General features: G+C 41.6%; 1 protein-coding gene across 1 annotated transcript; it reads left to right on the top strand.

Annotated features, from left to right (window-relative positions):
- Positions 1-739: 739 nt before the first annotated feature.
- SMIM13 (small integral membrane protein 13) lies at positions 740-27,826 on the top strand. The gene is made up of 2 exons (XM_086370324.1): positions 740-991; positions 23,426-27,826. Exons 1-2 carry the CDS (start codon positions 916-918, stop codon positions 23,611-23,613), a joined length of 264 nt encoding a protein of 87 aa, XP_086226450.1. The 5' UTR covers positions 740-915; the 3' UTR covers positions 23,614-27,826.

The raw sequence follows: 27,826 nt of genomic DNA, 5'->3' as shown, positions 1-27,826 counted from the left end.
AAAAGTCCCAAGTATCCAACTCTCGCCGCCAGCAATAGGGTTAGGTTCACGAGCAACCAGTTTTTCAGGCAGCTGCGTCCCCTTTCTTCCTTCTTCGTGGTTCTTCGGTCACGGTGGCTTCCAACAGAACGACTCTCTGTGTCTGAAATCAGCACGGCGCTTTGGCACACCGCGGGAGGGGTAGACCACTGCACGGATTCCGAGAACCGCAGTCAGTAGGCAGAGGTTGGGCTTGAGGAAAAAAACCGTAGGCTGAGGGAGGGAGAAGGAAAGCAACTGCGTTGGCGGTGCATTCTGGGAGTTGTAGTCCCCGTGAGGGCGGGCCTCCTCAAGGCTCCTGCGGGCTCTGCACTCCATCTCCCAGCAGGCCCCGCGTCGCAGAGGCGGCGAGCGGTGGGGGCGCCGAGTGACGAGCTGCCGCAGGGGGAGGGGGCCTGGGGCGGAGAAGCGCTGCGGACGCCGCGAGGAGACGTTACCTGCCATCTGCGAGGGGAGCCTCGGGACTCTCGGGCGGGCGACCGCAAGGGTCAGGCGGCCGCCGTACGCTCCTGTGCTCGACCTCTGTCCGCCTCAGGGGCTCGCGGCGTCCGCCATGGAAGCACATCCGGCCGCCTCCGGGGTCTCCCGGAGCCGCGTCCCCGGGTCCCCGGAGCGATGAGCGAGTAGGGACGCCCCCACGCTCCGCCTCCCGCCCGCCATCGGTCGGCTGCCCTGAGAGGGACCGCGCGGGCCGGCCGCCGGCCGCGGGGCAGCCCCCGCGCCGCGCCGCCCCGCCCCGTCCCGCCTCCCGGGGGCGCTGCCGGCGGGTAGGGGCGGAGGGCGTCCGCCGCTCATGCCGCCCCGGCCGCTGAAGCCCCCGCCGCGCCGCCCTCCCGCCTGCCCGCCCGCGCCCGCCGCCGCCCCGCCGCCCCCAAGATGTGGCACAACGTGGGGCTGACCCTGTTGGTGTTTGTGGCCACGCTGCTGATCGTGCTGCTGCTGATGGTGTGCGGTGAGTGGGTAGTTAACACCCGCCGACTCGGCTCCTCCTGCCGACTGGCTGGTTCTGTCTCTCGTTTTTAAAAGAGAAAAAAAGAAAAAAGACGACCTGGGTAGGCACGTGACGAAAATCCATCGGTTCTCTACTTGCCCCTCGGGAGTGAGCCCGGAGCTGGGTACCCCTGCCCACCGCGGGCCCGCTGGCGTCCCGCAGAGGAGGGAGCCGGGTCCAGCGTTGGGCGTGTGGACCCGGGATTAAGCCTGGCCGCCGCAGCGCCTCGATCGCCACCCTTGTCACAGATCAGCCCAAATCCTCACCTTGGCCTGTTTGCGAAGGTGCAGTGATCGGTTCGTCCTCTTTCTGTCTTTTTACGTGTTCTGACTCTCGATGATAAAGCGAGGAAGGTTTCATTACCTTCCTTGAACCAGAGGCAGAAGCAAGAGCTGGCTTTGCAGCACGCGTGAGGTTGTGTGCTTGAAGTTTAGGCGTAAGCTGAATTCCAAACAGCAGTGTCGAGACGAGGCAGAAATTAAAAAACACCGGCTATATTAAACTTCCAGGGTCAGGTAACCTAACTCTTAGTTCTGTAGTAATGGTGCTATTTTGTTTGCTGTGATTTTTTTTTTTCCCCCTTCCCCTCCATGGAATGAGACGACGTGAAACTTTTTTTCTCAAGGTAATTTTAGCGCAATTGTAGATCTTTTTTTTTTTTCTTTCTAATACACTGTAACTGGTAGCTACACCCTCTTCTCCTTCTGCCCTCAATCTTTCCCAGCATCAGGGACTTTTCCAATGAGTCCTCTGTCGCATCAGATGACCAAAATACTATTGGATGGCATCACCAATGCAATGAACGTGAACTTGGGCAAAATCTGGGAAATGGTGGGGGACAGGGAGGCCAGGCATGCTGCAGTCCATGCAGTTGCAAAGAGTGGGACAGGACTGGGCGACTGAACAACAACAAACAACAGCAGATAGCCACAGCTCTCTTAGCAAAGGGACTGAGCAACTGTGAACATTTGGGAAAGTGTTTACAACCAGATGTCAGTGAGTTTGCTTTTTCATAATTATCATATTGAAGTATGGATTCAGGTTGATGCAATAATTGGTTAGTATTCAAAATACGGGGCTTATTCATTACCTGATTATGCACCAAGTGCTCAGCGTCAGCTGTGTTTGGAGACATTTAGGCATGTACATATATGTATATTTGTATTTATATACTTGTATGTGTATTTTAAATTTTCTTTTACATGACCATATACATGTGTATAGATAAACTTGTGTGTATATACTTGTTTGTATATTTTTAGTTTTCTTGCTTTTACTAAGGCTTAGAGCTACTAAGGTTAGAGCTAACTTCTAACTTACAAGCTTTTCTGATGATAAAGCAATTGGAAGGCCTTTCTCAACTTCCTGCCTGTGATGTCAGGATTTGGGGCTACTTGCAGATGTTTAGGATCCTTGAAATAAGGAAAACCAAATCTTTGTGGTTTGTGTGGTTATGAGGAAGGAGATAAACATACTCTCCTTTCTGATTTGAACATGCAAACTACCTGGAGATGGCCATGCACCACGTGAACCATACACCACTTCCTTGTTCTTCCGTTGCTAAGTCGTGTCCGGCTCTTTGGGACCCAATGGACTGCAGCACACCTGTCTGTCCTTCACTATCTCCCGGAGTCTGCTCAAACTCATGTCCACTGAGTCTGTGATGCCATCCAGTCATCTCATCCTCTGCCGCTCCCTTGTCATCATTTTATAGAGTATTTGCCAAACTTGCCTTTGAGACCTCAAAATTCCTATTTGCTACATATTCAGACTTGTTCTCTCAGTCTCTAGTAGCCGTTTGACTTAAATTCTACTCATTTTTCTAAAAGTACCCTGCCCTTTGACTTCAAAAAACAATGTGGAATGAGAGGTGAGGTGTGCCAAGTAAAAGAATGCCGTATTTTGATTGGAGTGGTCGAGACTAATAGCTATAAGAAGTAATCTGAGCACTTTTTTGTTGGGAGAGTGAATTTTGGGGTAGCTTCATGTTTTGACTAGTGGGGGAGCCTGGGGCTTAGGGAGGGGGAGGGATGGATCCTACCAGATTTGAGAGAAAACTAAGTCTGCTGTAACAATATAGACATTAAACCACAGAAATTAATTTTCTTACAGTCTGGAGGCTAGAAGTTCAAGCAGGGTTAATTTCATGGTGTCAGCAGGGTTAATTTCCTCTGATCCTCTCTACTTGACTTACAGATGACCATCTTCTCCCTGTGTCTTAACCTTTCATCTGTGCGTGTGTCTATGTCCTCAGTTCAGTTCAGTCGCTCAGTCGTGTCCGACTCTTTGTGACCCCATGAATCGCAGCACGCCAGGCCTCCCTGTCCATCACCAACTCCCGGAGTTCACTCAAACTCATGTCCATCAAGTCGGTGATGCCATCCAGCCATCTCATCCTCTGTCGTCCCCTTCTCCTCCTGCCCCCAATCCCTCCCAGCATCAGAGTCTTTTCCAATGAGTCAGCTCTTCGCATGAGGTGACCAAAGTACTGGAGTTTCAGCTTTAGCATCATTCCTTCCAAAGAACACCCAGGGCTGATCTCCTTCAGAATGGACTGGTTGGATCTCCTTGCAGTCCAAGGGACTCTCAAGAGTCTTCTCCAACACCACAGTTCAAAAGCATCAATTCTTCGGCGCTCAGCTTTCTTCACAGTCCAACTCTTGGCGTCCATGCATGACCGCTGGAAAATCCATAGTCTTAACTAAACGGACCTTTGTTGACAAAGTAATGTCTCTGCTTTTCAATATGCTGTCTAGATTGGTCATAACTTTTCTTCCAAGGAGTAAGCGTCTTTTAAATTTCATGGCTGCAATCAACATCTGCAGTGATTTTGGAGCCCCCCAAAAATAAAGTCTGACACTGTTTCCGCTGTTTCCCCGTCTATTTCCCATGACTATGTCCTAATCTTATGTAATAAGGGCACCAGTCATATTGGATTAGGGCCCCATCCTTATCAATTTATTTAACCTTTAAATAAACCTTTAAAGGCTTTGCCTCCAAATACAGTCACATTAGGGATTAAAAATCAATGACCTGGGTCTGCCCCAAGAAATGCATAGCCTGAAAGAACTCTGACTGGTTCTTTCACATAGTGAATTCTGATTTTCAAATTTCAGGTTCCTTAGGGAGGTCTTCCTTCTCCTATCTGTTGGTTGTACTTTCTTGCCTCTCATTCTTTCTAAAAATATTTTCCACTCCTACTATTCACTGAAACTGCTGTTGTCAAGGTCAGTAGCAAATGGCCTCTGTATCACCAAGTCCATGGTCACTTTTGAGTTCTAATTCTATTTATCCTCACAGACTCATTCTGTACAGGTGAGCATTCTTCCCAAGAAGCATTTCTTGTGGCTTCTGTACACTCTACCTTCATGGTGTTCTTCCTACCATAGTGGTTAATTGTTTTATCTTTTCCTGTCTTCCCATCCTCTAGAATTTAACTCTTTTTGACTAAATCTATGATAGGAAATGTTTTACATTATTCCCAGTACATTCATAAGTATGTAAATTACATGTATCAATCAGTTTATATGTACGTGTATCTGTCTACCTACCATCGCTCTTATCTCTGAAATAAAAATTTTGCAGACTAGGACTTGGCCATTACTCCATGAGATGCATGCTATTTTCTACACTCCTATAATACATTGTGTTATAGTAAAAATAAATGTATATTTCTGTTTTCACCTTCCTTCCATTCTGTCCCTTATCTTGTTCTAAAGATTTAAATAGTAACTGTAAGTAATGACTAGCATTGATATCTCCAGCTATCATGACTCTCCCGCACCCTAGGTTCATGCTTCAGTACTCTGACTTGGAGATCTAATAACCAGCTCAAACTAAACACATCTAAAACAGAACTTCATTTCTACAACCTGTTTGTTCCTCCCTGCTCACATGTTATCAGCAGCCAGGGACTTGGGTGTCATTCTTGGATTTTCCCGTTCCTTACAAATACTCCATCTGAAAGTCACTTCAGTTTTGTCTCTCTCTCTCTTTTTTTTTTTTTTTGCCTTCCAGTGTTACTGAGCTATAATTGACATACAGCACTGTATAAATTTGGAGCTTCCCAGGTGGCTCAGTAGTAAAGAATCTGCCTGCAATGTAGGAGATGAAGGTTTGAACCTTGGGTTGGGAAGATCCCCTGGAGAAGGGAATGGCAACCCACTCAGATATTCTTGCCTGGAGAATCCTGTGGACAGAAGAGACTGGTGGGCTACAGACCATGGGGTCACAAAATAGTTGGACACACCTGAGCGACTTAACAACAATTGTAGAGATCTAAGGAGTGCAACTTAATTGATTTACACACATCATGAAATTATTATCATAGTAAGTTTGGTGAATATCCATCATCTCGTAGATATGGAAGTAAACAAATAGAAGAAAATTTTTTCTAGTGATGAGAACTCTCAGATTTACTCACTTAGCTTTCATATAGAACATACATCAGTGTTAATTATATTTGTCTTGTTGTACATTATGTCCCTAGTACTCTTCTTATAACTAGAAATTTATCCCTATATTCAATCCCATCCCTCTCCTTCCCATCAGCCACAGATCTGATCTCTTTTTCTATGAATGTGTTTGTTTTTAAGTACTAATTGACCTACCATACTGTTAATTCCTGTTACAGGATATCGGGATTTGATATTGATATACATTTCAAAGTGATAGCCATGAAAGTCTAGTTGTATCTGTCACTGTACAAAGATACTATATAGTTATTGACTTTATGCCATGCCGTACAGTTCATACCCATGACTCATTTACTTTGCAACTATAAATTTGTACTTCTTAATCTCTCTCACCTATTTCTCCCTGCCGCACCCCTCCTCCTTTGGCAACCATGTTTGTTCTCTGTATCTATGACTCTGTTTATGTTTATTTATGGTTGTTCATTTGTTTTGTTTTTTAGATTCCACCTGTAAGTGAAATCATAGAGTGTTTTTCTTTCTCTGGCTTATGACACTAACATAATACCTTTTAGATCTATACAGGTTGTTACAAATGGCAAGATTTCATTTTTTAACCCCTATGGCTGAGTGATACTCCACTGTATACATATACTTACTCTTTGTTATCTGTCCATTTCCCTTTGCACCGACCATCTCAGTTTCAGTCTGGTTGTCAGTTTTGTCTGTGGTGGTTTGACTCTTTGGCCATGGCACTCAGTGGTACAGAGGCTGGCTATATTTTCTGTGTTTGTTTCCTCCAATGAGAGTGTAAAGCTCAGTGGGGACAGGGGCCTTCTTTGGCTTGCTCATTGCTCTGTTCCTGGATCTTGGAGAGTAATGCCTGACATGTAGAGGGCCCTTGTATACTTGAAGTAGAAGTGAAGAAAGATTGCTCTGTATAAATTATTAAATTCCTATTAGAAACACACTCTTAAGTGTAGTACAAACCCAGGTTGTCTCAAACTGGATAACCCTTGTTTTACTCAGTAACATACACTTAGTGAACTCTTACGTTCAGGTGCTGTGGTGGAGGTCATGAGTATTCAAAAATTAATAAAGCACAATCCCCAGTATACTTTCTTAAATGTCTGGTAGAATTAATTTAGGCCAGGACTTTTCTTTGGGGGGAAGTTTTTAATTACAAACTCAGTATCTTTCATTTGGGTTAATGTTGGGCTATTCCAGTTAACCTGTTTTTTCTTTTTTTTTTTTTTTTTAATTTTTTATTCCTTTATTTCTCATGTGTTCCCCATCCTGAACCCTCCTCCCTCCTCCCTCCCCATACCATCCCTCTGGGTCGTCCCAGTGCACCAGCCCCAAGCATCCAGCATCGTGCATTGAACCTGGACTGGCATCTCGTTTCATACATGACATTTCACATGTTTCAATGCCATTCTCCCAAATCTTCCCACCCTCTTCCTCTCCCACAGAGTCCATAAGCCTGTTCTATACATCAGTGTCTCTTTTGCTGTCTCGTATACAGGGTTATCGTTACCATCTTTCTAAATTCCATATATATGCATTAGTATACTGTATTGGTGTTTTTCCTTCTGGCTTACTTCACTCTGTATAATAGGCTCCAGTTTCATCCACCTCATTAGAACTGATTCAAATGTATTCTTTTTAATGGCTGAGTAATACTCCATTGTGTATATGTACCACAGCTTTCTTATCCATTCATCTGCTGATGGACATCTAGGTTGCTTCCATGTCCTGGCTATTATAAACAGTGCTGCGATGAACATTGGGGTACACGTGTCTCTTTCCCTTCTGGTTTCCTCAGTGTGTATGCCCAGCAGTGGAATTGCTGGATCATAAGGCAGTTCTATTTCCAGTTTTTAAAGGAATCTCCACACTGTTCTCCATAGTGGCTGTACTAGTTTGCATTCCCACCAACAGTGTAAGAGGGTTCCCTTTTCTCCACACCCTCTCCAGCATTTATTATTTGTAGACTTTTGGATCGCAGCCATTCTGACTGGTGTGAAATGGTATCTCATAGTGGTTTTGATTTGCATTTCTCTGATAATGAGTGATATTGAGCATCTTTTCATGTGTTTGTTAGCCATCTGTATGTCTTCTTTGGAGAAATGTCTATTTAGATCTTTGGCCCATTTTTTGATTGGGTCGTTTATTTTTCTGGAGTTGAGCTGTAGGAGTTGCTTGTTTATTTTTGAGATTAGTTGTTTGTCGGTTGCTTCATTTGCTATTATTTTCTCCCATTCTGAAGGCTGTCTTTTCACCTTGCTAATAGTTTCCTTTGATGTGCAGAAGCTTTTAAGTTTAATTAGGTCCCATTTGTTTATTTTTGCTTTTATTTCCAATATTCTGGGAGGTGGGTCATAGAGGATCCTGCTGTGATGTATGTCAGAGAGTGTTTTGCCTATGTTCTCCTCTAGGAGTTTTATAGTTTCTGGTCTTACGTTGAGATCTTTAATCCATTTTGAGTTTATTTTTGTATATGGTGTTAGAAAGTGTTCTAGTTTCAGTCTTTTACAAGTGGTTAACCAGATTTCCCAGCACCACTTGATAAAGAGATTGTCTTTAATCCATTGTATATTCTTGCCTCCTTTGTCAAAGATAAGGTGTCCATATGTGCGTGGATTTATCTCTGGGCTTTCTATTTTGTTCCATTGATCTATATTTCTGTCTTTGTGCCAGTACCATACTGTCTTGATAACTGTGGCTTTGTAGTAGAGCCTGAAGTCAGGTAGGTTGATTCCTCCAGTTCCATTTTTCTTTCTCAAGATCACTTTGGCTATTGGAGGTTTTTTGTATTTCCATACAAATTGTGAAATTATTTGTTCTAGCTCTGTGAAGAATACTGTTGGTAGCTTGATAGGGATTGCATTGAATCTATAAATTACTTTGGGTAGTATACTCATTTTCACTATATTGATTCTTCCAATCCATGAACATGGTATATTTCTCCATCTATTAGTGTCCTCTTTGATTTCTTTCACCAGTGTTTTATAGTTTTCTATATATAGGTCTTTAGTTTCTTTAGGTAGATATATTCCTAAGTATTTTATTCTTTTCGTTGCAATGGTGAATGGAATTGTTTCCTTAATTTCTCTTTCTGTTTTCTCATTATTAGTGTATAGGAATGCAAGGGATTTCTGTGTGTTGATTTTATATCCTGCAACTTTACTATAATCATTGATTAGTTCTAGTAATTTTCTGGTGGAGTCTTTAGGGTTTTCTATGTAGAGGATCATGTCATCTGCAAATAGTGAGAGTTTTACTTCTTCTTTTCCAATTTGGATTCCTTTTATTTCTTTTTCTGCTCTGATTGCTGTGGCCAAAACTTCCAAAACTATGTTGAATAGTAATGGTGAAAGTGGGCACCCTTGTCTTGTTCCTGACTTTAGAGGAAATGCTTTCAATTTTTCACCATTGAGGATAATGTTTGCTGTGGGTTTGTCATATATAGCTTTTATTATGTTGAGGTATGTTCCTTCTATTCCTGCTTTCTGGAGAGTTTTTATCATAAATGGGTGTTGAATTTTGTCAAAGGCTTTCTCTGCATCTATTGAGATAATCATATGGTTTTTGTTTTTCAATTTGTTAATGTGGTGTATTACATTGATTGATTTGCGGATATTGAAGAATCCTTGCATCCCTGGGATAAAGCCCACTTGGTCATGGTGTATGATCTTTTTAATGTGTTGTTGGATTCTGATTGCTAGAATTTTGTTTAGGATTTTTGCATCTATATTCATCAGTGATATTGGCCTGTAGTTTTCTTTTTTTGTGGCATCTTTGTCAGGTTTTGGTATTAGGGTGATGGTGGCCTCATAGAATGAGTTTGGAAGTTTACCTTCCTCTGCAATTTTCTGGAAGAGTTTGAGCAGGATAGGTGTTAGCTCTTCTCTAAATTTTTGGTAGAATTCAGCTGTGAAGCCGTCTGGACCTGGGCTTTTGTTTGCTGGAAGATTTTTGATTACAGTTTCAATTTCCGTGCTTGTGATGGGTCTGTTAAGGTTTTCTATTTCTTCCTGGTCGAGTTTTGGAAAGTTGTACTTTTCTAAGAATTTGTCCATTTCTTCCTCGTTGTCCATTTTATTGGCATATAATTGTTGATAATAGTCTCTTATGATCCTTTGTATTTCTGTGTTGTCTGTTGTGATCTCTCCATTTTCGTTTCTAATTTTATTGATTTGATTTTTCTCCCTTTGTTTCTTGATGAGTCTGGCTAATGGTTTATCAATTTTATTTATCCTTTCAAAGAACCAGCTTTTGGCTTTGTTGATTTTTGCTATGGTCTCTTTTGTTTCTTTTGCATTTATTTCTGCTCTAATTTTTAAGATTTCTTTCCTTCTACTAACCCTGGGGTTCTTCATTTCTTCCTTTTCTAGTTGCTTTAGGTGTAGAGTTAGGTTATTTATTTGACTTTTTTCTTGTTTCTTGAGGTGTGCCTGTATTGCTATGAACTTTCCCCTTAGGACTGCTTTTACTGTGTCCCACAGGTTTTGGGTTGTTGTGTTTTCATTTTCATTCGTTTCTATGCAAATTTTGATTTCTTTTTTGATTTCTTCTGTGATTTGTTGGTTATTCAGCAGGGTGTTGTTCATCCTCCATATGTTGGAATTTTTCATAGTTTTTCTCCTGTAATTGAGATCTAATCTTACTGCATTGTGGTCAGAAAAGATGCTTGGAATGATTTCTATTTTTTTGAATTTACCAAGGCTAGCTTTATGGCCCAGGATGTGATCTATCCTGGAGAAGGTTCCATGTGCGCTTGAGAAAAAGGTGAAATTCATTGTTTTGGGATGAAATGTCCTATAGATATCAATTAGGTCTAACTGGTCTATTGTATCGTTTAAAGTTTGTGTTTCCTTGTTAATTTTCTGTTTAGTTGATCTATCCATAGGTGTGAGTGGGGTATTAAAGTCTCCCACTATTATTGTGTTATTGTTAATTTCTCCTTTCATACTTGTTAGCATTTGTCTTACATACTGCGGCGCTCCCGTGTTGGGTGCATATATATTTATAATTGTTATATCTTCTTCTTGGATTGATCCTTTGATCATTATGTAGTGACCTTCTTTGTCTCTTTTCACAGCCTTTGTTTTAAAGTCTATTTTATCTGATATGAGTATTGCTACTCCTGCTTTCTTTTGGTCCCTATTTGCATGGAAAATCTTTTTCCAGCCCTTCACTTTCAGTCTGTATGTGTCCCCTGTTTTGAGGTGGGTCTCCTGTAGACAACATATGTAGGGGTCTTGTTTTTGTATCCATTCAGCCAGTCTTTGTCTTTTGGTTGGGGCATTCAACCCATTTACGTTTAAGGTAATTACTGATAAGTATGATCCCGTTGCCATTTACTTTATTGTTTGGGGTTCGAATTTATACACCATTTTTGTGTTTCCTGTCTAGAGAATATCCTTTAGTATTTGTTGGAGAGCTGGTTTTACACTTTTACACCCAGATAACCGAGTGGTGGGGAGGCGATAAGTCGCAGCATTGGCGCTCGCCAAACACCTCATCACTTGAGCTGCTCGGACCTGGGAAGAGCACAAAACTCAGGCCCAACTGAGTCTGCGCCTCTGAGGACTACCCGAGTGCCTGAACCTGAGCGGCTTGGACCTGGGAGGTACATGCAACCCAGGGCCAGCCTCGGATTGTTCCCGGCAGAACAACCTAGAGCCCGAGCAGTGTGGGCAGGGAGGCTAACGCGCCGTGAGTGGGGGCAGACCCAGTGTGGCTGAGGCACTGCGAGCGCACGCCAGTGTTATTTGTTTGCAGCATCCCTCCCTCCCTCCCCACAGCGTGACTGAACAAAGAGAAGAAATACAGCTCCACTCATCAGAACACCGACACAAGCTTCCCTAACCAGGAAACCTTGACAAGCCACCTGTACAAACCCACACACAGCGAGGAAAAGCCACAATAAAGAGAACTCCACAAACTGCCAGAATACAGAAAGGACACCCCAAACTCAGCAATTTAAACAAGATGAAGAGACAGAGGAATAGCCAGCAGATAAAGGAATAGGATAAATGCCCACCAAACCAAACAAAAGAGGAAGAGATAGGGAATCTACCTGATAAAGAATTCCGAATAATGATAGTGAAATTGATCCAAAATCTTGAAATTAAAATGGAATCACAGATAAATAGCTTGGAGACAAGGATTGAGAAGATGCAAGAAAGGTTTAACAAGGACCTAGAAGAAATAAAAAAGAGTCAATATATAATGAATAATGCAATAAATGAAATTAAAAACACTCTGGAGGCAACAAATAGTAGAATAACAGAGGCAGAAGATAGGATTAGTGAATTAGAAGATAGAATGGTAGAAATAAATGAATCAGAGAGAATAAAAGAAAAACGAATTAAAAGAAATGAGGACAATCTCAGAGACCTCCAGGACAATATTAAACGCTACAACATTCGAATCATAGGGGTTCCAGAAGAAGAAGACAAAAAGAAAGACCATGAGAAAATACTTGAGGAGATAATAGTTGAAAACTTCCCTAAACTGGGGAAGGAAATAATCACCCAAGTCCAAGAAACCCAGAGAATCCCAAACAGGATAAACCCAAGGCGAAACACCCCAAGACACATATTAATCAAATTAACAAAGATCAAACACAAAGAACAAATATTAAAAGCAGCAAGGGAAAAACAACAAATAACACACAAGGGAATTCCCATAAGGATAACAGCTGATCTTTCAATAGAAACTCTTCAAGCCAGGAGGGAATGGCAAGACATACTTAAAATGATGAAAGAAAATAACCTACAGCCCAGATTATTGTACCCAGCAAGGATTTCATTCAAGTATGAAGGAGAAATCAAAAGCTTCTCAGACAAGCAAAAGCTGAGAGAATTCTGCACCACCAAACCAGCTCTCCAACAAATACTGTTTTTTCTTGATTGAGCTTTTGAGTTTGTGTTTTTCAAGCACTGTGTCTGTTTAATCTGAATTAATATTCTCTCATCATTTAATATCTGTAGGATCTGTGATGATGTCTTCTCTTCGTGGTATTGTGTTCTTTCTTTTGCTTATCGTCAGTCTGGCTAGAGGTTTATGAATTTTATTGATCTTTGAAAGAATCAGGATCTTTTTGTTTTACTGATTTTTTTATTTCTTTTTTGGGTGGGATCAAACCATTTTATTGAGGGGCTTCAGGGGAAGAGCGAAAAGCTGGGAGGACAGTGACATCTGACATCCTTCTCTGAGTCATCTGCCCAGCTCCTCAGCTGCTGAAAGGCTGATTTTTTTATTTCTTGTCCAAATTTTATTTCATTGGCTTATGTTTATTTTCTTCTATTTGTTTTGATTTTAATTTGTACTTCTAGTTTCTTATGGTAGAAACTTAGATTATTGATTTTAAACTATTCTTATTTAAAAAGATAAAAATAGATATTTAATGATGTAAATTTCTTTTTAAGTATTAGTTTTGATTTTTTTTTAGAAAAAAACTTTATTTGGTTCAAAATATTTTTTGGTTTCACTTGTGATTTCTCCTTTGAATTGTGAGTTATTTAGGACATTTCTTTTTTTCCCCCTATATATCATTTTATCATTTTCTAGTTACATTTTATTATAGTGAGAAAATGTATCTTGTATCATAGAATTTAAGAAGGTTTACACTTAATGGGCTTCCCTGGTGGCTCAGATGGTAAAGAATCTGCCAGCAATGTGGGAGACCTGGGTTTGATCCCTGGGTTGGAAGATCCCCTGGAGAAGGGAACAGCAGCCCACTCCAGTATTCTGGCCTGGAGAATCCTGTGGACATGTATATATGTCCATGGGGTCACAAAGAGTCAGACACAACTGAACGACTTTTACTTTCACTCTTAATGAGACTAATTCATGGTCTCTTTTGATGAATGTTCCACATATGCCTGAAAAGAATGTTTGTTCTGCTGTTATTGAGTGGAATGTTCTGTACCTGTCAGAACTTGGTTGATAACATTGTTTGATATTCAGTGTTATCACTGTGGTTGATAGCATTGTTCAGCAGTTCTGTTTATCAGCTATTCTGTAGGAATCTTAGGAGCTCTGAGATGGGTCAACTGGTGAAAGTCATTAAATCCTTAAGTTTATGGTACTTTTGGTGTGTATTGAGGGTGGGGGTTGGAGGATGGAAGTTGAATAGTTTGTGTGGGGTTTCTACTCTGTATTCTAAAACATAGAAGAAGCAGAAGAAAAAGTAGATAAGCCATACATTTTCCTTCCTTAAGGAACACTTGTTGTGGGAGGAGGACTGTTATTAATACAGTGACAGATGGAAGTGAATGTGAAATCCTAAAGCAATCACCCAAGAGAGTGCAATACTGAAGAGATAGTATAGTAGAAAGATGTAAAAATTATATGTTCACGTTGCTTAAAAGGGCTTCCCTGGTGGCTTAGATAGTAAAGAATCTGCCCGCAATGCAGAAGACCCAGGTTTGATCCCCGGGTCAGGGTTGCTTAAAAATGTCAGTGACAGTGGTAATGACCCCTTGTCTGTAGAGTTTGCCCTAGGTGGGGAAGAGACTACAGCCTAAGAGATGGTGACGATGGCTAACCTTTGATGAGTAATTTATAATATACAGGCATTCTCCTTAGCATGTGACACATATTCATTCTCTTTATTACTGTATTGTCTCTTTGAAAGTGTGTGGTGTTGTCTGCATTTTATAGACGAAACTGAGACACATAGAGGTTAACTTGCTCACATTTCAAGTGAGTTGTTGAATTAGGATTCATAGCCAAGCAGTATGGGTGCAGTATGCCTTTGAATTAAGAAATTGAAGTGGTAATCCAGTTAACAGTAAGGATGGAAGATGGCGCTGGGAATGTAACAAAGGAAGTAGACAGGAGAGGGTTTATTAGTGTAGAAGCCACAGTAGGGGAGGGCCATCATGCTGCAATACCCTGTTTTCCACCTGCGGGGTGGGGAGGGGATACAGTACCCCTTATGGAAATATGAGCATCAGGAAAAGGAAATGTCGGACGGATATACTTTTTAAAGGTGTCTTCCAGCCAACGAGGTAGAGATTCCTTCCTGAGGTTTAAGAAAGGGATAAGTATGGATGAAAAATTTAGTCATATGTAAGAGAGCTCATATTTGGATCTATGGGAGTGTTGTGATAACTGAAAGGAGAGGAAAATTTTAAAAAAAGAAGAGGTTTTAAAGGGAATTTTAAAACTGTCCTTCATTTTCTGGATAACAGGGATTGAGGTGTGGAGGTATTTTGGTTTGACATTGTGTTGGATCAGTGATGGTCCCCCGTGTGTCTTTACAAAAGAGACATGCAGTAGAGGGAGCTTTGTGGGAAGAGTTGAAAGAGCAGGGTTCTGTTTTCACTTTGCCTGTGTCTTGGCCTTGGACATACTACCTTAGAAGTGAGCCTTAGCTGCCTTCTGTGTAAAAGGGAAAAAAGGTTACAGGATGGAACGTGGAAAAGAGCTTTATACCAATTGAGATTGGTATTGAGCCAGTCAGCTAACCATTTAGATATCATCATGATGGTGGGATTAAGTTAAGACTGGAGAAATGAATCCACAAAGATAGGAATTTTTTTCTACTGCACCCAGGCTTTTTGAACTAGAAAGATCTTGGGTAGGAAGTCATGTTCTCATTTCCTAATTAGTGTTTTGTGTTTTAGCCATACTTTCACTATGAAAATATGAGAAATTTGATGCACTTAAGGAAGAAGAGAACTGGAGAAGGAATGGCAAACCCCTTCAGTATTTTTGCCTTGAGAACCCCATGAACAGTATGAAAAGGCAAAAAGTTAGTACACTGAAAGATGAACTTCCCAGATTGGTAGGTGCCCAACATGCTACTGGAGATCAGTGGAGAAGTAACTCCAGAAAGAATGAAGAGTCAGAACCAAAGTAAAAACAACACCCAGTTGTGGATGTGACTGGTGATGGAAACAAAGTCTGATACTGTAAAGAGCAATTTTGCATAGGAATCTGGAATGTTACGTCCATGAATCAAGGCAAATTGGAAGTGGTCAAACAGGAGAGGCAAGAGTGAACATCAGCGTTTTAGGAATCAGCGAACTAAAAGGGACTGGAATGGGTGAATTTAACTCAGATAACCATTATATCCACTACTGTGGGCAAGAATCCCTTAGAAGAAATGGAGTAGCCATCATGGTCAACAAGAGAGTCCAAAATGCAGAACTTGGATGCAATCTCAAAAACGACAGAATGATCTCTGCTCATTTCCAAGGCAAACCATTCAATATCATGGTAATCCAAGTCTATGCCCTGACCAGTAATGCTGAAGAAGCTAAAGTTGAACGGATCTATGAAGACCTACAAGACCTTCTAGAACTAATACCCCAAAAGATGTCCTTTTCATTATAGGGGACTGGAATGCAAAAGTCGGAAGTCAAGGAACACCTGGAGTAACAGGCAAATTTGGCCTTGGAATACAAAATGAAGCAGGGCGAAGGCTAATAGAGTTTTGCCAAGAGAATGCACTGGTCATAGCAAATACCTTCTTCCAACAACAAGAGAAGATTCTGCACACATGGACATCACCAGATGGTCAACACCGAAATCAGATTGATTATATTCTTTGCAGCCAAAGATGGAGAAGCTCTATACAGTCAACAAAAACAAGACCAGGAGCTGACTGTGGCTCAGATCATGAACTCATTATTGCCAAATTCAGACTTAAAGAAAGTAAGGAAAACCATTAGACCATTCAGGTATGACCTAAATCAAATCCCTTCCGATTATACAGTGGAAGTGAGAAATAATTTCAAGGGATTAGATCTGATAGAATGCCTGAAGAACTATGGATGGAGGTTCGTGACATTGTACAGGAGACAGGGATCAAGACCATCCCTAAGAAGAAGAAATGCAAAAAAGCAAAATGGCTGTCTGAGGAGGCCTTACAAATAGTTGAGAAAAGAAGAGAAGCGAAAGCAAAGGAGAGAAGGAAAGATACACCCATTTGAATGTGGAGTTCCAAAGAATAGCAAGGAGAGATAAGAAAGTCTTCCTCAGTGATCAGCACAAAGAAATAGAGGAAAACAATAGAATAGGAAAGACTAGAGATCTCTTCAAGAAAATTAGAGATACCAAAGGAACATTTCTTGCAAAGATGGGCACTTAAATAAAGGACAGAAATGGTATGGACCTAATAGAAGGAGAAGAGATTAAGAAGAGGTGGCAAGAATACACAGAAGAACTATACAGAAAAGATCTTCAGGACCCAGATAATCACGATGGTATGATCACTCACCTATAGCCAGACATCCTGGAATGTGAAGTTAAGTGGGCCTTAAGAAGCATCACTATGAACAAAGCTAATGGAGGTGATGGAATTCCAGTTGAGCTATTTCAGATCCTAAAAGATGATGCTGTGAAAGTGCTGCACTCAATATGCCAGCAAATTTGGAAAACTCAGCAGTGGCCACAGGACTGGAAAACGTCAGTTTTCATTCCAATCCTAAGAAAGGCAATGCCAAAGAATGCTCAAACTACCACACAATTGCGCTCATCTCACATGCTAGTAAAATAATGCTCAAAATTCTCCAAGCAAGGCTTCAGTAGTACGTGAACCGTGAACTTCCAGATGTTCAAGCTGGATTTAGAAAAGGCAGAGGAACCAGAGATGAAATTGCCAACATCTGTTGGATCATCAAAAAAGCAAAAGAATTCCAGAAAAACATCTGCTTCTGCTTTAAATCTTTGACTGTGTGAACCACAACAAACTGGACCAGACCACCTGACCTACCTCTTGAGAAATCTGTATGCAGGTCAGGAAGCAACAGTGAGAACTGGACATGGAACAACAGACTGGTTCCAAATAGGAAAAGGAGTACATCAAGGCTGTATATTGTCACCCTGCTTATTTAACTTATATGCAGAGTACATCATGGGAAATAGCAGGCTGGATGAAGCACAAACTGGAATCAAGATTGGAGAAATATCAATAACCTCATATATGCAGATGACACCAACCTTATGGCAGAAAGTGGAGAACTAAAAAGCCTCTTGATGAAAGTGAAAGAGGAGAGTGAAAAAGTAGGGTTAAAACTCACATTCAGAAAACTAAGATCATGGCATCCAGTCCCATCACTTCATGGCAAATAGATGGGGAAACAATGACAGGCTTTATTTTTGGGGGCTCCAGAATCACTCAGATGGTGATTGCAGCCATGAAACTAAAAGATGCTTACTCCTTGGGACCAACTTAGACAGCATATTAAAAAGCAGAGACATTACTTTGCCAACAAAGGTCCATCTACTCAAGACTATGGTTTTCCTAGTAGTCATGTATGGACGTGAGAGTTGGACTATAAAGAAAGTTGAATGCCAAAAAATCGATGCTTTTGAACTGTGGTGTTGGAGAAGACTCTTGAGAGTCCCTTGGACTGCAAGGAGATCCAACCAGTCCATCCTAAAGGAAATCAGTCCTGAATATTCATTGGAAGGACTGATGCTGAAGCTCCAATACTTTGGCCACCTGATGTGAAGAACTGATTCATTTGAAAAGACCCTGATGCTGGGAAAGATTGGGTGGGAGGAGAAGGGGACGACAGAGGATGAGATGGTTGGATGGCATCACCGACTCAATGGACATGGGTTTGGGTGGACTCCGGGAGGTGGTGATGGACAGGGAGGCCTGGCGCATGGGGTCGCAAAGAGTCGGACATGACTGAGCCACTGAACTGAACTGGTGAGCTCATTCCTCTGATTTGCTGATCCTGCCCTCTTCCATGGTGATGAGTTACTTTGAGCCTTTGTTTTCTTATCTAGAAAATGGGGGTAATGATTCCTAGTCTCACTAGTTCAGAGGGCTAATGAGAGTATTAAATGAAATGTTGAATGTAAAAGCACTTGGTGAACTGAGAACTCTGTGATTACAACTGTCCTCTGGGTTTGTGGCGTGTTGATGGTGATGGTTCATTATTCGGGTTCAACTGCCGTTGCTACCCTTCTGCTGCCAGCACATGTATCTTGCATTGTTGTTGTGTTAGCTGCTCAGTCGTGTCCAACTCTTTTCAACTCCATGGATGTAGCCTGCCAGGCTCCTGTGTCCAGAAATTCTCCAGGCAAGAATACTGGAGTGGGTAGCCATTCCCTTCTCCAGGGGATCTTCCCAACCCAGGAATCGAACCTGGGTCACCTGCATTGGCAGGTGGGTTCTCTACTATTTGAGCCACCAGGGAAGCCCTTTATCTTGCATAGAAAGGCAATATACAGTGCGTTTTCATGGAATGCATCCTCTGAACTAATGCTTGGGTACTGGCACACGCAAGTTGAGAACTTCTGTGCTTATCCCAGGATACACAACCTCTGTTGCCAGCCCGTTTATCTGACACACAGACTTGCCTTTTAAACTGTGAAAAACTGCAGTACTTGTTTAACAATTAGTATACATTTTTGACTATAAGTGCATATAATTTTGTTCAGTCCTTCTCCCTACCCCTTCTTTTTGTTATCCCTCCCTCCCTCCATCCATTTTTCTCTTAGAATCCCAGGACAAGATAGGAGACCCATGGTCTATAGAATAAAAATAGGTACAGAGTTTCTGGTGTCTGCATATCAGGTTTGGGTGGGAGGAACTGTATGAGCTACACTTCTACAAGAGGCCCTGTAGGCATTTATTCTTGCCTAAAAAATCTCATGGACAGAGGAGGCTGGCGGGCTACAGTCTGTGGGGTCGCAGAGACTTAGTGACTAAACAGCAGCAGCAGAGGAACTATGAGTGCATGTGTGTTACGAATATTTCACCTCTCTCCTGCGCCTCCATTGCTTATCCTTTTCTCCTTTTCCTTGGCCACTTGCTGTACTTGATCTGCTGTAGCACTCATATTTCTTCTTCACGTGACTTCTCTTTTCCGCACCTACCTGTGCATCAGAATCATCTAGGGAACTTAGAAAGGATGAGCAAGCACAATTCTGGAGACTGATTTGCAGGGTCCGGGTGAGTCGCTGGGAATCTCAAGGCTCCCGAGCAGACCATGGTGAGTAGCCAGTTTGAGTGATGCACAGTGTGGTCATCACATGTGTAGGGTCATTCCATTGGACAATAAATAAATGCTTTCAAAATTGTTTTCCACTTAGATGCGTTCTTCTCCTTAAAAGGGAGAATAGGACTTCCAGCCTCAGCAAATCCTACCTCACCTGGAGGGAATGTGATGTAGAAAGACAGTCTGTAGTGAACAACAGTTTGGCTATAAATGATCCGTAAAGAACATTTCCTCACAGTACCTGTCCAGAAGTTAAGAAGTTTGTTGTGGTTTAGTCGCCAAGTTGTGTCCAATTCTTTGTGACCCCTGGACTGTAGCCCGCTGGACTCCTCTGTCCATGGAATTTTCCCAGCCAGGAGTACTGGAGTGGGTTGCCATTTCCTTCTCTGGGGAATCTTTCTGGCCCAGGGATCGAAATTGTGTCTTCCTTGTTGGCAGGTGAATTCTGTACTGTTGAACCACCAGGGAAGCCCACAGAAAAAGCTGTTTTTATTTCCAGGTCTAATGAACATAGCCAGTGACTATTAGCAGTTTTATCTGGCACTGTAGTACCTCTCTTAACTTTTTCTTTGTTAAGTCACACTTTTCCAATTTACCTGTTGGGAGTTTTAATAGTGGTTCTTTTTCTAAAATAAATGTTGTGTGGTTGTGTTTCCATTCAAACTGCTTGGCATTTTGAGTGTCATCCTCTGTTCAGACAGTTAACGCTGATGAATGGTCTGTTGCCTAAGCACCAGCTCTTCCCGGCTCTAAGTGCCGGGAGATAGAACCCCCCTCCCCTGCCGTCTCCCCAGAATTACAGCTGTGTGAGAACTTAGTCTTTACTTGGAGAATAACCTGTGGACTTCCCCGAATCTATCGAATACCCCTGCAGTTCTTGGTTGTTCAGGTTCACCGCTACAATTCCCTTTTTAACTTTGATTTCTCACCCTGTCATTACAGTAGCCATTGAGAAAGGCAGCACAGTGGATGTTTCTTTGGCCACCCAGAGGATGGGCTCCACATCTGTATTAGGGAGAATCCTCTGCCTCATGATTTTTCGTGGGAAGCAGTATCCCTACCTACATGCTCTTCCATTTGCAACCCTCACTCCACCCAGGCAGAATAGGGAAAAATGAGCTGCTTTTCAGGTTTGCTTAACTGCGGGTGAAGGTAATAATAAAAGAGGTGTGACATGCTTTAGCTGGTGTGGTGGGGAGGGGAGTGTCGTGTGTGGAGGCTGTAACTTGCTACCCCAGCCCCTGGAGTCTCTCTGATTGGCTGCCGCATTCTGAATTTTGACTTCAGATTGAATCCTTTACATTGTTTGGTTGCTGGCAGTGATTTTTTTTTTTTAAGTCTTTTGTTTTGGATGTGTTTTATTAAAATTGAGAAAGAGTTTGTAATCTCACTGAATGGTCTTTTATTTCTATCTCCCGAGACTGACTGCTGAAGCGGTCTTCAGTTCCTTTCTTGCAGACTCCTATGCTGGGGGACTTGACTTTCTCTGAACCATCCCAAGGGCAAGAGTATTTTATGGTGGGAGCCCCACTGATGACAGCCCTTCCCTCTTCGGTCAGAAGAGTTCCAGTTACTTCCCTTTACATTCTAAATTTCTGCTCATTTTATACCTAATAGCCACTGTTAGAATCTTGGATCTTTATGAGGTCAAGACTATCATCATCATTGATTGAGCTTGCTTATAATTTTCCTGATGGTAAATTCACCTCCATAACATCTATTTAGCACTTAACTTTTAGGTTGAGTTCTCAGAATTAACCTGAGAGGTTTTCCTTAGTATCTTGAAATCCCCTGGGCTTATTTAAGCCAATTAATGGTATTTGGGTATTTAAAACAAGAAGTCTACAGAGTTCAGTTCAGTTCAGTTGCTCAGTCGTGTCCGACTTTGCGACCTCGTGGACTGCAGCACGCCAGGCCTCCCTATCCATCACCAACTGCCGGAGTCTACCCAAACCCATGTCCATTGAGTCGGTAATGCCATCCAACCATCTCATCTTCTGTCGTCCCCTACTCCTCCTGCCCTCAATCTTTCCCAGCATCAGGGTCTTCTTAAATGAGTCAGCTCTTTGCATCAGGTGGCCAAAGTATTGGAGTTTCAGCTTCAACATCAGTCCTTCCAATGAACACCCAGGACTGATCTCCTTTAGGATGGACTGGTTGGATCTCCTTGCAGTCTACAGAGTATGCATGATTTACTTGTTGGTTTCTGATATTTTTCTCCTGATTTTTCTGATTGTCAAAACATTTTTCTATGTCCACTGTGGAAAAATTTTGATATGGACAGAAAAGTATCATAAAAAAGTATAGGTTCCCCCGATTGACCTATAGATTCAATACAATCCCTGTCAAAATTCTTGCAATTTTTTCCCCCAAAATTGACAAGATAATTCTAAAATGGCACATGGAAATGGAAAAGACTCAAAATAGTCTTGAACAAAGTTCGTGAACTTATACTTTTGATTTTAAAACGAAACACAAAGCTACTATAATCAACATGATGTAGGTATGGCATAAGGATAGGCAGATCAATGGAATAGATCTTTGTGACGCCATGGACTATACAGTCCATGGAATTCTCTAAGCCAGAATACTGGAGTGGGTAGCTGTTCCCTTCTCCAGGGGATCTTCCCAACTCAGGAATTGAACCCAGGTCTCCTGCATTGCAGGTGGATTCTTTTACCAGCTGAGCCACAAGGCAAGCCCAGAAATAAACTATAACATTTATGATCTTTGGAATTTTGACAAAATTGCCAAGACAGTTTAATAGAGGGATGAATAGTCTTTTCAACAAATAGTTCTGCAACAATTTAGTATTCACATGCAAAAGGATTAATTTGGATCTTTTACACCAAAGTTAAATAAAATCAATCAAAGACCTATGTGTAAGAGCTAAAACTAAAAACTCTTAGAATAATGCATAGGCATAAATCTTCATGACCTTGAGTTAGTGGTTCCCTAGATATGGTACCCAGAAGCATAAGCAACCAAAGAAAAACAAAACAAATGGATTTCATCAAATAAAAACTAACTTAGGCTCCATCATAATTAAAAAACTGTCATACTTCAAAGAACATGATCAAGACAACGAAAAGACCAGCCCACAGAATGGGGAAAAAATGTTTGCAGATCCTATTTCTGATAAACAACTGGTATCAAGAATATATTTAGAATTCCTACAACTCAATAAAAAGACAAGCTGATTATAAAGTGGGCAGAGAGGTTTAATAGACATTCCTCCAAAGAAGATTTACGAATGGCTAGTAAACACAAGAAAGATATGTTCAGCAAGTTTAGTCATTAGTGAAATACGATCACAAAAGCCACTATGATACACCATTTCATACCTGCTAGGATGACTATAATAAAAAAGGTGGAAAATTGAAAGTCTTGGTGAGGATGTGGAGAAACTGAGAGCCTCTTACATTTCTGATGGGAATGTAAAATGGCACAGCTGCTTTGGACAGGACTTTAGCAATTTCACAGATAGTTACGTGAAAGTTACCATATGACCCAGCAGCTCTACCCCTTGGTGTACAGTGAACCCTCGAACAACACGGGTGTGAACTGTGTAGGTCCGCTTATGTGTGAATTTCTTGCCCTGAATTCATACTGCAGTTAAGTGCATGATCTGAGGTTGAATCCTTGGGTGTGGAACCATGGGTATGGTGGGCCTACTGTAAAGTTGCAGATGGATTTTCAAAGGTGAGGGTCTAACCATGGCCTTGTTCAAGGGTCAGTTGTTATATCCAGGAGAAGTGAAAATATGTTAGTGCAGAAGTTTGTGCACTTGGTCATGGGCATCCCGTGTAATCCCAGAGTTTGTCTTTATGCCTTGTCCATAGTAAATGCTTGATAACCGTTTGTTACATAAATTGCAGTCGCTTACACATGTAGATTATGCCTCCTATTTTGTGGTGTACCCCTGACACAGAGTTAACTGAAATGCTCTCAGTTGATAATGCTGGGCGTAATAATTTTTCTGAATGTTTTTTATCTCTCTTTAGGTTGGTATTTTGTTTGGCATCTTTTTTTGTCAAAATTCAAGTTTCTTCGGGAACTGGTGGGAGACACCGGATCCCAGGAGGGAGACCGTGAGCCTTCAGGATCTGAGACCGAAGAAGATGCTTCACCGTCTCCGCACAGGATCAGGTCCGCTCGCCAGAGGAGGGCCCCTACCGATGAAGGCCACTGAGCCAGCCGGTCCTGTGATAGCGAATGACCAAGGGTTCTGGGAGTCTCTGTCTGTAATGATGGGGCTTTGCAGTTTGCTAAAGGAGTGAAGAACATTCATTCTTGGATTCTAAGTCCAGTTCAAAAAAAAGATTTACATGTAAGCCATATGCAAATAAAGGGAATTTCAACCAAATCGGACGGTTGCGGATTTCATCGTTAAGATAATTTTTGCTTATATGCTTAAACATATATACTTTTTATTTGACCCTTGGGCTTCTTTTCTTGCACTGGTATTAATCTGATAAATATTACAGGCTTGAAAAACCATATTTTATTAATGTTAGTTCTGTGCCATGTTTCCCCTCCCCCCTCCCCGCCCCCACATCATGCCTTGTCTGAAATTGGGATATATCTCGTGGTTACAGTCAACCAGGCAACAGTCATGATGTAATTACCCTCGCCTGAGCACATGTGGACCTCAGGCTTGTCATAGCATCAGTATTGGTTGTTGGTATCAAATGTGTCAGGTTTAACTGGCTTTTAAAAATGTCTTCAAAAAGATTACACTATGATTCAGCCTTGAAACGAAAAGTCATCGTGTATGCAGAAAAGCACGGGAACAGAGCAGCCGGGCGTGCGTTCCATATCAGCGAAGCAAATATCCGTCGCTGGAGGAGCGACCGAAATTCCATATTTTCCTGTAAAGCCACCACAAAGTGCTTTACGGGACCTAAGAAAGGAAGATACCCGCAGGTAGACGAGGGTGTGCTACATTTTGTCAGTGAGACGCGTGCAAAAGGATTGCCCGTCACACGCCAAGCAATGCAGCTGAAGGCCGGAGAAATTGCCAAAGCCCTCGGAATAGACGAAGCGAAGTTCAAAGCCACCAGAGGCTGGTGTGATCGATTCATGCGTCGAGCAGGACTGTCCTTGAGGCGTCAAACCTCATTGCGTCCAAAGCTCTCCGCTGACGCTAACCAGCGGGCAGTGCCCGAGCGCCGTTTAAAGCGGTGCTCTATCACCAGCGCTCTTGACGATGCCCAGAGGGGTGTGGTCTGGAGGAACGCAGACGCCCATCTGAATGATTCCGAAGAGTTAGACTCAGACTACGACGTTATAGTCATCACTTAACCAGCTTATTTCATCATGCACTTCCTGGATGTGTGCACAAAGGTTGATGCGATAAATACCTGTTTAAAAGCTGTGTTTGACTAGACATTCTGCAGAATACAAAAGCATCGTGTCATAGTTGAATTGGCTGTGTCTCTTCTTGGTGATATTTATGGTGCATCTTACCGTCGATGGTATCTTAGGGAAAAAGAAATAGTCTGTAAATTTATTTTTATTCCTAGGATAGCAACTATTTATTGGGGAACTTAATCCTGACTCTTACCATATCGTTAAAGTAGTTATCCTCTGAGACACATTTTGGAGCATCCTGTTCATGATTCTAGAGTAGAAGTGTGGGGATCTGGGCTCTGTCCTCTTCCTTCAGAAAGGGTAGGCTTCATTACTCCTTGCGCATGGGAGGACTTCACGCTCAAGGCAGGTGCTGAGGAGATACTTCTTCACAGACAGCAATTCAGCGACAAGGCCTCCGAGGCGCTGGGAACTGAGAGAGCGGGTGAGCATGCCTGCTTTACTGTAAAATGGTTCTTGCCCTGTTCCCTTGTTTGTCTTCACTGAACTTTGGACTGAGTGTTTCCTGGGGAAGAGAGCTATGCATTAAAGAACTTTCCCATTTAGTGTTGCCTGCTTTATATGAGAGTGAATTGCAAAGCCAACTTATTTTATTAATCTTAAGTTCTTTTTATTTTAAATGTTTGTTTCTCAAGAACTAGTCATTACAGAATATCACCTCTAATTTTGACTGTGTAATTTTGTTTGATACCTCATACTCCATGCTGATAGTTTTATTAACAGTTCATCTGCTCTGCCCCGAGTTGATGAACACCTGTGCTGTCATTGTGGCCCTTTGCATGTACTAAAAGGGAATTTACAGAGTTTAGCTTTACTTTCAATATTTGCTAAGGGGAGCGGTCCCCAGCAGCTGAGAGCGGGGCACCGTCTTTATTTCCTTACTGGATACAGTTTTCTGTCTGTGTGAGTATATTGATCAGGCATTCATTTTAATGCTTTCATACTAGCTAAATATCACATTAACGTGCTCATCAGGTAGGGGAAAACCTCATGCTTCTTGGTGCTGGGAGGATATTTGAATTGGATTTTTTGCAGGCTGATACTTGGAGCTAAGGATTCTGCTTTGTAGTGAATGTCTTAGGTTAGATAATAGTTGCTGACCAACTTTTTTAGTAGCTGGAAAGCTTCCTATTGTGTCAGTATTAAGACTGATGCCAACATAACCCCTAAAATATGCAAGCTGCTAAGCTGCTAAGTCACTTCAGTCGTGTCCGACTCTGCGACCCCATAGACGGCAGCCCACCAGGCTCCCCCATCCCTGGGATTCTCCAGGCAAGAACACTGGAGTGGGTTGTCATTTCCTTCTCCAATGCCTGAAAGTGAAAAGTGAAAATGAAGTCGCTCAGTCGTGTCTGACTCTTCTCGACCCCATGGACTGCAGTCTACCAGGCTCCTCCGTCCATGGGATTTTCCAGGCAAGAGTAGTGGAGTGGGTTGCCATTGCCTTCTCCAAAATATGCAAGGGTCATCCACAAATTAATCCATGAAAAGATATACATGTTGGTATTATTTATTAATATTTATGCTTTTATGGATGTCTTTAAAAATAGAATTTTAAGAAATATTCTGCTTAGCTTGCTTGGGAAGTATGCCCAAAGCATATTAATAGCTCACACTCTGCCATGTTTTAACTCTTAGGAAAGTAAAAAGAAGTTGCTGCTGCCAATATGAGAATTCTACAAACTAATTTCTTTGTTTGAAACATTTTTTCCCCCTGTGCACCTCTTTTCCTAATAGACTCACCATAGTACATACTTCTAAGGCCACTGAGAGAGGCAAAAGAAATCATTACCACAGAGTTACCTGTGTGATACAGCGTTTTTGCTTTTCCTGTTTTAATGTTTTTGTAGCTGAACTTACTGAACTCATCATAAGTGCATTTTCAGTTTCTTAGTAGTCTGTGGTTGATTTTGAAGCTTGGAGGGTTCAGAGCATGAAAAAAAAAAACCAAGTATTAGTCTTGTCTGAATTCTAAAACGAGGGGACTCTGGTGGGTGCTTTCATTTCTGTCCAGCCAACCACTTACAAATCGTTTTTCTTCTTTTGCCTCTGAAACTTCTGTGAAAATTGCGTGTATCAGATTTATTGGTAGCATTGCTCCGATTTCAAGGCCAAAAGACTCTAAATATTTGTGTGACGCTGTTAAATAAAGTTTTTAAGATTTACATTCATCCAGTGGGTCTCTGTAGTGATGTTTTGTGGTGGATAGCCAGTTTACATGCTGACCCATTTCTTTAATGTTATCGGATTTAAAAACAACTTCAACCTGTCATTTTAACTGAAAGTTGGGAATATAGTAAGTAATGGTTTCACCAAATAGGGCATTTTAAACCAAAATGTGTGGAAAGATTTGAAAGTAGTGCATTTTTACTTTTTAGAGTTCCATGCTGCAGTATGTTTAAATTCAGTTTTTCTTAAAAGCTGTGTTTTAATGTAACATGTAACCAGTGTAACGTTAGCTTTTGACTGGTAAACTTGAAGTGCTTTTCTATTTCAGGTTGACTTTAAAAAGCCAATGAGCAGTACTCAGAGGTTATGGATTCTTAAGCAATTAATGGAGTAGTATTTTGATATGGAGTCTAAAATGAAAGCACCTTGTATTGTCTGCTTTTAAAGTATTCTATAGTTTTAACTTAAAGCGTAAAGAGTAACATTTTATCTTATATTAATAAAAATTAACATTTTTCACTTATTAATGTACATGTGTCACTTGCTTCATGACCAGCGTTTATTACCCTTTAAGTTCTATGCATAACCATTCACCAAATACTGCTGCTCTGGTTTCTTGAAGGAAATGGTCTGTGCTATGCTATGGTATGTTGACATCTTGCTGCTTGACAAATAGGTTTATAAGGAATTAGAACTGTGTGTGTTCATAATGCCTTTGTATAACGAGATGAGGAGTCCGTGTAAATGTTATTCGCTGTGAAACAGTTACTCGCTGTTAAAACTGGTCAACACTATGTCTAAAGCTTCTGTGGTTTGTCTGTATGATGTCACTTTACAAAGAATAAATTAAAGTGAAAACAAAA

The sequence above is a fragment of the Bos grunniens genome, chromosome 23 (genome assembly GCF_055505025.1).
Source record: "Bos grunniens cultivar Pamir isolate PY7600 chromosome 23, Bosgru_T2T1.0, whole genome shotgun sequence".
NCBI lineage: Eukaryota > Metazoa > Chordata > Mammalia > Artiodactyla > Bovidae > Bos > Bos grunniens.
The sequence above is the reverse complement of the archived record's forward strand: the minus strand, read 5'-3'. Positions and strand labels throughout refer to the sequence as shown.